Consider the following 13,116-nt stretch of genomic DNA (forward strand, 5'->3'; position numbering starts at 1 on the left):
TATCATTAAGGGCAGTCAGCAAACAGTCTGTATCAATAGCATCTCTAGGTGGAGTGTATGCTCACATTAATAGTGCATTTGCTGAAAGGCCTATGATTCAGGTGCCATTTTTAGAATCGGCAATAACTTGACTGTGAATCAAATTGCTTAATTTAATCCTTCTGTATGGCTGTCAGCCCTTCAGTAATTATGCACTGTCTGTGCTGGGTGTGAATTTTAATAGAAGTGCTAAGACTGGGCATGTCCTGGATGAGAAGTGTTCTGCATTTGATGAACTGCTGTCAAATTTCAGTGTAAACAGGAAGCAATCATATATTAGTCTGCCTTACTGCATTACAGTGATTCTTTCCTGACTTTTCTTTCAAATTAGTTATAAGATTTCATATGTATGCTGAAGATGCATCGGCTTTCTTTGGAAAGGGGAACATTTTTAGGCTAGGGCTGCACGGCACAACACTAAGGCTACTTTCACACTAGCGTCGGAATCTCCCCGTCGCAATGCGTCGGGCAGAGATTCCGACGCTAGCGTTTAACGCACTGCACAATGGGTGCAGCGGATGCATTTCTCCGGCGCATCCGCTGCCCCATTGGGAGGTGCGGGGAGGTGGGGGCGGAGTTCCGGCTGCGCATGCGCGGTCGGAAAAAGCGGTCCGTCAGGAGCAAAAAACGTTACATGTAGCGTTTTTTGCTCCCGACGGTCCGCCAAAGCACGACGCATCCGTCGCACGACGGATGCGACGTGTGGCAATCCGTCACAATGTGTCGCCAATACAAGTCTATGGGGAAAAAACGCATCCTGCAAGCACTTTTGCAGGATGCGTTTTTTCTGCAAAACGACGCATTGTGACGGATTGCAGTTAACGCTAGTGTGAAAGTAGCCTAAGATTGCAGCGACACATTGCAACATTGGATGTAACGATTTCCTACAGTGTCTCGCAACATATTAGCTTCCTTTATTTTATGATGGGATCCAGCATGTCCAGTGGGTTAATGATATCCTTGATGACCAGGCTTTTTATAAAACACACAATTTGCGCCATTGGTTATGTATTACTCCCCTCCCTTGCTCACTGAAAGCGCCCATTGAGCAACCATTGTGTAAATCCATACTTCTGTACGTCAGATGTCAGCAGATCTTATAAAATAAAACCACTACCAACATCCAACTCTCATGGTTCATATATACTTACGATTGTTTATTAGATTATTTCAAAATAAATATGCCTCTCTCAGGCACATTAGGTCTTTATTATCCATATACATTTTTAGATATTCACACATTAACATTCATGAATTAACTTAAAAACATGTCGTTGTTTTTGTACCAGGATTGAGTATGATGCGTACCGTACAGACTTGGAGGAGCTCAATCTGGGACCACGAGATGCCACGACAATGCCAAAGATTGAGCAGTCGCAGCAGATGTTCCAGATGCACAAAGAAAAGTATGACAAGATGAGGAATGACGTCTCCGTGAAACTGAAGTTCTTAGAGGAGAACAAGGTAATACACAGTCACAATTAGATGGGGAGAAATGGAGAAGGCGTTATTAGGGTCGGTTCACGCAGGTATTGTTTTCCTGCGGCTAGAGTTTTCTACAGCAGTTTTCCCTAACCGCACCTATCACTTTTTGGGGTTTTTTTGTAGCTTCCGAAGGGCTTAAAAGTGGGTTATCTGCTTTAAAGAACCCACTGTAAAACTGCCAAACTCTTTACTTCTCTTCCATTACATTTTTAATCTTTCAGGAAACTTATCTTTTATTCAGCCAGAGTTAGTAAATAACTATGTACGTAGATGTTTTATGCTAAAAATACATCTGAAATGATGTATTTAATTGTAAATGTAGGTCACACGTACACTCCTCAGCTTTGCCATATGTTTTGTCACCACTTTTGCTAAGAAATTTCTCTTCATTTCAACACCTCATATAGTAACAGTATACCGTACATACTCGAATATAAGCCGACCCGAGTATAAGCCAAGGCTCCTAATTTTACCACCAAAAACTGGGAAAACTTATAAGTATAAGCCTGGTATGCATTGTCCCCTCATCCCTATCCTTGTCTGCATGGCTCCTCATCCCTATCCTCGTCTGCATGGCTCCTCATCCCTATCCTTGTCTGCATGGCTCCTCATCCCTATCCTGGTATACATGGCCCCCATCCCTATCTTTGTATGCATGGCCCCCATCCCTATCCTTGTATGCATGGCCCCATCCCCATTCTTGTATGCATGGCCCCATCCCCATTCTTGTATGCATGGCCCCATCCCCATTCTTGTATGCATGGCCCCCATCCCCATTCTTGTATGCATGGCCCCCATCCCCATTCTTGTATGCATGCCCCCATCCTTGTATGCATGGCCCCATCCGTATCCCTGTATGCATGGCCCCATCAAAAACCATTAAAAAAAACATTATACTTATCTTCCTGCGCTCCCTCGCAGCGTCTTGTTCCAGTGCCAGCAAGTGCTTTATGCTTGTAAGCAGCACATGGCTGGCACATCATGCGATGCTCACAAGCAGAGCACAGCTGCCAGAATACTCAGTTCCCCACGCCGGAACTATGTGCGTGGAGGGCTGAGAGTATTAAGTAGTGCGCACAGTATCAGCTGCAGGGCGATCACGTGTGCCGCTACTTAAGAACAATGAATGTTCACCTCTCTCAACGTCCATGGGAGTAGATAGAGGTGAAAATTAATTTCTCTTAAGTAGCGGCACACGTGACCGCGCGGCCTCCGCAGGAGCCAGCTGCTGACACTGCACGAAATTACAGAGAAATGACTATTCATTGCCAGTGCAGTGAATATTCATTTCTCTTTAGCAGCGGGCACAGGAGTTAGCCGCAGCAGCGGGCTCCTGCCTCCTGTGATCCGGTGCTTCGGCACTGCCACTCCCTCTCCATTTTCTGGACACCTCACTCGAGTGTAAGCCGAGGGGGCGTTTTAATCACAAAAAAGTGCTGAAAAACTCTGCTTATACTCGAGTATATATGATAATTGGGAGGAGACCAGCCATATACTTTGTACATCAGCAGAGAAATCATTGTTTCTGTCCAGTAAATATGTTGGAGAATGTTTGCACAAGTTAAGGCACGTCCTCATGTTCTCTACCCCTGCATCTTTTTATTTTGTGGGGGTGTCCAACTTCGTAAGAATTCCAACTCTTCTTTTTCTTATCTATATGGTAATTATATGTCCCCATGTTGGTGCAGTGCTACAATGTTTATGCAGTAGGGCCAATAGCATACATATAAAAAATATATATACTAGATGGTGGCCCGATTCTAACGCATCGGGTATTCTAGAATATGTATAGTAGTATATAACACAGCCCACGCAGTATATAACGCAGCCCACGCAGTATATAACGCAGCCCACGCAGTATAGAACGCAGCCCACGCAGTATAGAACGCAGCCCACGCAGTATAGAACGCAGCCCACGCGGTATAGAACGCAGCCCACGCGGTATAGAACGCAGCCCACGCGGTATAGAACGCAGCCCACGCGGTATAGAACGCAGCCCACGCGGTATAGAACGCAGCCCACGCGGTATAGAACGCAGCCCACGCGGTATAGAACGCAGCCCACGCGGTATAGAACGCAGCCCACGCGGTATAGAACGCAGCCTAGAACGCAGTATAGAGCGCAGCCCACGCAGTATAGAGCGCAGCCCACGCAGGCTATAGCGCAACGGGCACCATATCCCTGTAAAAAAATAAAATAAAAAATAGTTATATACTCATCTTCCGGCAGCCCCCAGATCCAGCCCAGGCGTTTAGCGATGCTCCTCGCAACGCTCCGGTCCCAAGAATGCATTGTGGGAATAACATGTGATGGTGTAGCAGTCTTGCGAGACCGCTACGTCATCTCCGGTCATTGCCGCAATGCATTCTTGGGACCGGAGCGTCGCGAGGAGCGGGAAAGGCGCCGGAAGGTGAGAATATAAATTTTTTTTTTTATTATTTTTTAACATTAGATCTGTTTACTATTGATGCATAGGCAGTATCAATAGTAAAAAGTTGGTCACACAGGGTTAATAGCAGCATTAACGGACTGCATTATGCCGCGGTGTAACAGTCCGTTTAGCGGACTGCTAAACCGCTATGGGGCACTGACTGGAGGGGAGTAGGGAAGGGCGAATTCGCGGCCGCACTGTGCCCGTCGCTGATTGGTCACTGCCTGTCACAACCAATCAGAGACACGGGATTTCCGTGACAGACAAACAAACGGAAGTGACCCTTAAATATATATCTATCTATATAATCGTCTGAGAGAGGTCCACATCTTGGATCGAAATGTCTCACATGGACCAATAAATCACATCTATTTCCTTCGTTCTTTTGGACTATATATATTATACACACACGACAGGTACCTGTTAATCTCTTGTCTACGTTTTCCAGGAGGGTGCAGATTTTGGATTTTGCCAATACAAGTCAATTCTCTGTGGACATTCCTTTTTTTTTTTTTTTATTAAATTTTTTTTAGGGTTTTTGTCTGATTTGCTTGAAGGAAGTTTCATAGATCTATCAACCCAATCTTTGACCAAAGCCCATGAATGCGAGTGTGTAATGGGGCCTATGTTCACAATGTATGAATTGTACTAGGTTTGTGAAATACTGGTACTCTCAAAATTTAGAAACAAAATCCACTCCTAGATGTTGACAGAATCCCTCAGGATTAGCCTCATTCAGACGTCCGTGATTCAAGTATGTAAAGACACGGACTGTTGTTCATCAGTGTTGATCAAATGATTTTCATCAGTGTTTGGTCAGTGTGATATTACCATCCATGTTTTATCAATGATTTTCATGTATGAATCTATATATATAATTGCCTAAGGGTTTTTCCGTCTGTCTGTCCTGGAAATCCCGCATCTCTGATTGGTCGAGGCCGCCAGGCCTCGACCAATCAGCAACGGGCACAGCGACGATGATGTCATAAAGGACGTAGAAATCCCACGTTTCTGATTCCGCGACGGGCACAGTATCGACGTAGATGTCATAATGGTTGCCATGGCGACGATGTCATAAAGGTTGCCTCGACCAATCAGCGACGGGCACAGTCTGCCACGAATTCTGAAATCATCATTGTCCATATACTACGGGGACATGCATATTCTAGAATACCCGATGCGTTAGAATCGGGCCACAATCTAGTAATTGAATAAATCAATTACAAAGCTTCTCCTATCCAACACAATGTTAAAAATGGACAGCACACGGAATGCATCCAGATAGCAATGTGTTCTATCAGTGGTTTTTCATCGATGCATAGGCTTATATAGGTAATTTTTATCTTATACTGATCAAAAATGGAAACGTCTCCATGAATTTTTTTCTGACGCTGTTCCCCAAAAAGCATGAACCTGTGAATAGCACCATAGATTATAAAGGGTACATGTTCTATCTGTGAAAAACATGGATAGAACGTGTTTCATATATGTCTGAATGAGGCCTAACCTTGAGGTGTTTTTGTTCTTTTTGTCCTGGGTTCTAATCCCACCCAGGACAACATCTGCAAAGAGTTTGTATGTTCTCTCTGTGTTTGCGTGGGTTTCCTCCGGGTACTCCGGTTTCCTCCCACATTCCAAGACATACTGATAGGGATTCTAGATTGTGAGCCCCATCGGGGACAGTGATGATAATGTGTGCAAAAACTGTAAAGCGCTGCGGAATATGTTAGCGCTATATAAAAATAAAGAGAGAGAGATTTTTGTCAGCAGCTGAAATCTTATTTCCTTTGGCAATATATTTTTCAGAGTGAATGTTAGCCTCTGGAAGCTTAATGTATTGAAGGGAACCTGTCATCTGATTCATGCTGCTCAAACTGTGGGCAGCATTAATCAGAAGCTGATTGCTACACGATTGTAGCCAGGTCTATTTTTCTCTGAAACGGTGTGATCGAGAGAGTATACTTTAAAGATCCGGCCAGGGACCATAGTCAAAGCAGCGACTAGTCCAGTGCTGCCCACGGCCGGCTCTTCCCAGCTCTGCCTCAGGTGATTGGATGGGGATCTTCCTTGTGTGTGGATATGGACCGGTCTTCTAACTATATCTTCTCTAAAACACCTGATGAGCGTTAGAGAAAAACCTGGCTGAAAGCATGCAGCCAGGTCTGATTCACAATGCCTGCAATTTGGGCATCATGAATCAGATATGAGTTCCATTTAAATCAATAATTTTATTCTTCTACTGTGTTTCTCTGAAAATAAGACACGGTTTTATTTATATATTTTTTTTGCTCTTAAAGATGGGTTAGGGCTTATTTTTAGGGGATGTCTTTTTTTTTCTTCCCATGAACAATCCAAATTTTTTTTAACAAAAAATGTATTCAAATCTAATCATGTCATCACATTCTGGAGCATCAACATAACTCTCCAAAGAAAAAACACAAAAATTGAGCTTGACTTAAGTTGGTACACATGCAGCACATAAATGCATGTTCATATTGGCCATAAAACAAATAAAACCTACAAGAGAAAAAAAATGAGCAAAAACCCTGCGGTAACTAAGTAAAAAGCATAAAGTGCATCTAAATAAGAGTATTTAGTAATACTGTTTTTGATCAAAAATAGCATAAAAGCCATCCCACCACGACCAGGTAACTCTGATCGAGACAGTCCTACCCTGAATTCCATCATGAATTTCTAGTGATCCTATTTCCATATACAACAATCTACTCAGGCAATCTACACAGACTGATGAAGAACAATGGGTTTAGAACGATCACTAAAGGTACCGTCACACTTAGCGACGCTGCAGCGATACCGACAACGATCCGGATCGCTGCAGCGTCGCTGTTTGGTCGCTGGAGAGCTGTCACACAGACAGCTCTCCAGCGACCAACGATGCCGGTAACCAGGGTAAACATCGGGTAACTAAGCGCAGGGCCGCGCTTAGTAACCCGATGTTTACCCTGGTTACCATCCTAAAAGTAAAAAAAAACAAACACTACATACTTACCTACCGCCGTCTGTCCTCCAGCGCTGTGCTCTGCACTCCTCCTGTACTGGCTGTGAGCACAGCGGCCGGAAAGCAGAGCGGTGACGTCACCGCTCTGCTTTCCGGCTGACCGACGCTCACAGCCAGTACAGGAGGAGTGCAGAGGACAGACGGCGGTAGGTAAGTATGTAGTGTTTGATTTTTTTTTTACTTTTAGGATGGTAACCAGGGTAAACATCGGGTTACTAAGCGCGGCCCTGCGCTTAGTTACCCGATGTTTAACCTGGTTACCAGTGAAGACATCGCTGAATCGGTGTCACACACGCCGATTCAGCGATGTCTGCGGGGAGTCCAGCGACCAAATAAAGTACTGGACTTTCTTCCCCGACCAGCGACAGCACAGCAGGGGCCTGATCGCTGCTGCCTGTCACACTGGACGATATCGCTAGCGAGGACGCTGCAACGTCACGGATCGCTAGCGATATCGTCTAGTGTGACGGTACCTTAATAGATCATTCAGTCCCTATACATATAATGTTATCGGCAGCACATCTCCTATTTACACTGGGCGTTGTGATAATGAGAACAATGGCCCTGATTCATTAAAGAGGTTGTCTACTACTTTATCATTGATGACATATCCTTTGGATAGGTCACCAGTGTCTAAGTCTGGTACCCCCTGCCCATCAACTATTAGCGATGTCAGCCCCCAGCGGCTGGAACTAATCAATTGTTGAGTTGCTGTGTCTTCTCATAGTGGCCGGGTACTACACATCCACATCCTATTGATTTGAATAGGAGGCAGATGTGTAGTATCCGAGCATGGCCACTATTAGAAGACTGAAAAGCTCCACAATTGAGCAGCTCCAGCCAACACCGACACCAACAGATATTGATGACCTATCCTGAGGATAGATCATCAATGATAAAGTAGTGGACAACCTCTTTAAGACTGACATTCTGCAGGCCAGTTTTGATTAACAGGGCTGCAGGAGTAAGAGGTGCCTAATTCATTAAATGGAATCTGTCAGCAGGTTTTTGGTACCTTATCTGGGAGCAGCCTGATGTAGAGAAAGGCACACTGAATCCAACAATATATATCACTCAGTTTACTGGGTGTAGCCGTTCTGACTCGATCATAGGTTTTAGATTTAGCATGAAGCAGAGCTGAAAAAGCTGCCCCCGACCACACCAGGCTCTATGTGTACAATGTCTGTTTTGTACTGTACTCCATGAGCTACTGATCACAGAAAGGGGTGGAATCAGACCGTGTGCTGTTGTATTCTGCAATGATAAGCTCCTGATGCTAAAACTATAATTGCAAGTAAACAAAAACACAGAGCTGTCAGGCATCACTGACATCTGTATTTTCACCCCTATCTCTTGCGATCTTCAGATTACATAGCAAAAACCTGCTGACAGATTCCCTTTAAAAGGTGCACACCACTTAAAAAATGGTAATCTTACAAGTGCTGTGCTCCTCTGGCAGAAATGTACATACACATGTATATACACACACTGCACATACAATACATACGAGCCTGTCCCCTCTTCAGCTCCAGATTCCTGCAGTTGAGACCTTTGGTGACATCATGGTCACATGACTGTGATATCACAGGCTTGACCTCAGAATAGAAATGCTGGGGGGCCTGCAAAATTGCCCATTCTCTCCCCCCCCCCCCCCCCCCCCAATTTTCCCTAACGCTGGCCCTGCATGCCAGTGTGTCCACTGTTCAGTTCTCAAGATTCTTGCAGTTGAGGCACCATTGGAGACTTTTGGTCACTTGACTTTGAAGTCACCAAAGGTTCTCAAGCAGCTTTAATAATAATAATAATCTTTATTTATATAGCGCCAACATATTCTGCAGCTCTTTACAATTCAGCAGTTCATATACAAGTCATAAGTAACAGCGTTGGAGATAATACAATAATTAAAGCAAAGATAATGATGACCCTGCTTGTAAGAGCTTACAATCTACAATGAGGTGGGGGAGACACAAAGTACAGGTGCTTTATTTACAGTGATGATCCAGCCATCTTGAGGGACTGGCTTTTACCTCTGAATGCATACACTGGGGGGCCCCTAAGAGAGTGGGAGCCCTGGGTTATTGCCCAGATCAACTCCGAACACCGGCCCTGATACTAACTAGGGCTTATTTTTGGAGTAGGGCTATTTATTCAAGCATAATTAAAAAATACTGTAAAATCATGCTAGAGCTTATTTTTGGGAAAATACGGTATGTTCTGGACATGCTCATGCCTGCATTTATTGTCCATTGCTGTGGGGGTAGATATGTCTTTTGCTGTATATTGAAATAAAACTGTCTAAAACAGACCGGCTTTTACTTTGAACATCTCAGATCTTCAAAGACAAGGCTTCATTCCATGTGACACATTGGTGGTGAATGATCCAGTCATGTGCGGATGTACTGCACAAAATAATAGCACCTGGATAAAAAGAGCTGAAAATAAATCTTGAACATTACTCAGATCCACAGACAAATGATATTTTGTTAAAACTTCTAGTTTCTGTCAAATTTGTCTGAAATCAGATACGTCACTGGTAATGTCTGTACCTCCCAGTGTCTATTTTGAACTACAAACCCACCTCACCTAGTCCATCTTTTATATCTAAAGCCGGGGTTTGTTTTCTTCTAGTTGAAGGACATTATCATAATTATTTGTAAATTTCTACAGGGCATAGAATTGTTTTGGAGCTAGTGATGTGTAGCAGATCCAGGTAGGTTCGGGCTCCTTCAAAATGAAATATGCCTGTCTTTGTGAGAAGGAAAGCAGGTTGTTGGGTATTTGAAGTCTTCACTGGAATGTAAACTATGCTTGTTCACCTATAAAATGTGTTCTTGTCTGGAGATCGGGGCTTTCTGGGCTTGCCCTGCAGGAATGAGCCCACAACTGAGGTCTGATGGAGAACATGAAAGGAGCTGGTTCTACCTGGCTAACGAAGCTTGGACTGAGTAGTTTGTTTTGAACAAAGCTTCATTTATATACAAGCGTATATTACTCCAAAATCACTAGTTCTACAGAGTGGCCATTGACATTTCTTTTTGACCTTTTTTGGAAAATGTCGTTATGGGTTCTGCCGACACTGGCAAGAGATTCTTTTGAAAATGCTTCCTAATAAAGGCCCATTTACAAAATTAATTGAGATCCAAACTTGCACCTCTGGCAGCTGCATATCTCTTATGGGGAAAATAATATTGACCTGGTGAAATATGACATGGGTGATCTGACTAGCCTATAATTTTTGGGTGGTCAAAGACCCTCCAACAAATTGAATGTCAACTGATGCCATAAAAACTATGGGGCAAATTTTAATATTAGCAGATCTGTTCCTGGTGTGAGAAGGCTTATGCACACTGAAAATTGCCGCTTTCTGGCTTTATTTTTTTTCTAAAAAAAAAAATGTACACTCACATTTTCAACTCAGGATTTTGCACAGTTTGCAGCTTTTTCCATGTTTGGCCCATATTGCAAAGTTTGGGCCTACTATTAAGCAAAACCTATCTCACTTATTAACAAATGTGGGCCACTGGGTTTGGTATACTTTTATCAAATGTGAAGCTTTATTTGTAATTATTTATTCTTCTATAGTTTAATCATATTTCGCAGAGCTCTACAGAATGTCATCAGACAATATCATCCCTTTGGGACTGAAAATCTGAATTCCCTATCAATATGTCATATTAAGTGTGGGAGGAAGTCAGGTAACCCAGACAAACTCAGGGAGAACATACAAGCTCCTTTCACATGTTGCCTTGGTCAGGTTTGAACCCAGGTCCCCAGTGCTGCAAAGCAATCACTGATCCACCCTGCCGCCCATATTGACTAGTTACACAATGCTCACAAAGCACATAAAATCAGTAAAAGTAGTAGTGCCCTATACATTGGGCCCATCTCGTGCTTCTGAAGAATTAGGCAGGCTCTCATCGCTACAGAAATGTCAAACATGTGGACACTTATTGTGGTTTAGGTACTCTATGGGGATCAGATGTGAGAAGGACATTTGGCTTTGATGGTGCCATAAGAGCCAAGGCCTTTGTGTGACCAGTAACATGGAAGCCCCCTTATTACACATTGACAGATGACTACTCTGAATGGAGCCATTTTTTTGTTTTTGTTAGTTTTTTTTTTTTTTGTGGGGGAGGGGGCTGAAGCTTTTAAAAAGATGGACATTGCCGAATTATAGGCCAGAGTGAGTCCAAAGTGTCTCCATCTGCTTCACTATATGGAAGCTTCCGTCAGGGGTTCTGTCTGAATCACATAGTATAAGCCTAGGGTGGGAAATGCAGCAGCTACCGGTAAATTTAAAAAAGTAAAAATAGATACCAATAAAAGTAAAATTAATTGAGACATCATTAGGTTAAGTGTTTTTGAATATCCATATTGAATCAGGAGCCCCATATAATGCTCCATAAAGTTTGATGGGCCCCATTAGGTGCTCCATATTAAAATATGCCCCATATAATGCTGCATAAAGGGTAATAAGGGCCTCATAAGATGCTCCATAGAGATATTTACCCTATATAATGCTGCACAAGCGTTATGGCCCCATAAGATGCTCCGCACAGTCACTTGCCCCATATAGTGCTGCACAAGTGTTATGGCCCCATACAGATGCTCCGCACAGCCACTTGCCCCATATAATGCTGCACAAGTGTTATGGCCCCATAAGATGCTCCGCACAGCCACTTGCCCCGCATAATACTGCACAAGTGTTATGGCCCCATAAGATGCTCCGCATAGCCACTTGCCCCGCATAATACTGCACAAGTGTTATGGCCCCATACAGATGTTCCGCACAGCCACTTGCCCCGCATAATACTGCATAAGTGTTATGGCCCCATACAGATGCTCCGCACAGCCACTTGCCCCTTATAATGCTGCACAAGTGTTATGGCCCCATAAGATGCTCCACACAGCCACTTGCCCCTTATAATGCTGCACAAGTGTTATGGCTCCATAAGATGCTCCGCATATGCAGCATCAATAGTAGTAAATCCCGCAGGAGAACCCGCAGGACAAAACATGATAAATCTGCAGGGATAACCACAGCGGGTTTGCCCTGCAGATTTATCAAATCCGCTGCGGGAGAACCCGCAGGGACCCGACGCTATGTGTGAACATAGCCTAAACATTCACACTCCTCATCTATGAACTGTTCCAGTATTTATGGACAATCATTTTAGCACTCTCACATAATGGTAGTTCTGCTTCACGTCCCCTGTCTTATCTATGGCATTTTTTTTTTCTGGGCTGTATTGTGCATAAATGTGTTTTTTCAGAATTTGTATTAGTCTGTTCCTGATCAAGGGACCTGCATAGTCTCGAAAGCTTTCAACTTGTTACCATCTCTTCAGTTAGCCATTAAAAGGTATCAATCACTGAGGACTCTCATTTTTTAAGAGCGATATTTTTTCTGTATTTCTGCCAATAAAGTCATGTGACTGCTTGTTTTTATTGGTACCATTTTCGGGCACATGACATTTTTTGATTGCTTTCTATTTTGATTTTTGGAAGACAGATTGATCAAAAAACAGCAATTCAGAATTATTTTTTTTTTCTTATGGCGGTCACCGTGTGGTAAAAGTGATAACACAGCTTTATTCTTCAGGTGAGTATGATTACAGCGACTCCACATTTATATACCGTATTTTTTGGACTGGAAGACGCACTTTTTTCCCAAAAATTTTTTGGGGAAAATGGGGGGGGGGGTGTCTTATAGTCTGAATATACTTACAAGTAGTGTGGCAGCAGCAGGAGTCGGGCGATTCTGTGGCGGTCCTGGTCCGATGCTGCAGGGTGGTGATCACACTCCCTTCCTAGGTTGGTTCGGCGGTGCTCTGTGGTGTGGCGGGGGGGGGGGCACTCCGTTGGCGTTTTGTCAAAGCCTGGAGGCCCCCGCACATCCATTGCTGCGATGCGGTGGCCTCTGGGAAAATGGCTACTGGGGGCGGCGCATGCTCAGATTGAGATCTCGGGAGACGAGATCTCGACACAGAGATCTTTGCCGAGATATCAATCTGAGCATGTGCCGCACCCGGCAGCCATTTTCCCGGAGGCCACCACATTGCAGCAATGGACGTGCGGGTGCCACCGGGCTTTAACAAAATGCCAGCGGTGTCCCTTCACACCACAGAACACCAAACCAGCC

The 13,116-nt window shown here is 43.9% G+C and overlaps 1 protein-coding gene across 9 annotated transcripts in view; it reads left to right on the forward strand.

Moving 5' to 3' along the window:
* ARFIP1 (ARF interacting protein 1) overlaps positions 1–13,116 on the forward strand; it is a 200,181-nt gene that overhangs the window by 163,363 nt on the left and 23,702 nt on the right. For all 9 annotated transcript variants that reach the window (XM_069744081.1, XM_069744082.1, XM_069744076.1 and 6 more), the window contains one exon: positions 1,329–1,503. In XM_069744081.1, coding sequence (XP_069600182.1) covers positions 1,329–1,503 — 175 coding nt within the window. The remainder of the gene's footprint in view (positions 1–1,328; positions 1,504–13,116) is intronic.

Source organism: Ranitomeya imitator, chromosome 1 (assembly GCF_032444005.1).
Source record: "Ranitomeya imitator isolate aRanImi1 chromosome 1, aRanImi1.pri, whole genome shotgun sequence".
NCBI lineage: Eukaryota > Metazoa > Chordata > Amphibia > Anura > Dendrobatidae > Ranitomeya > Ranitomeya imitator.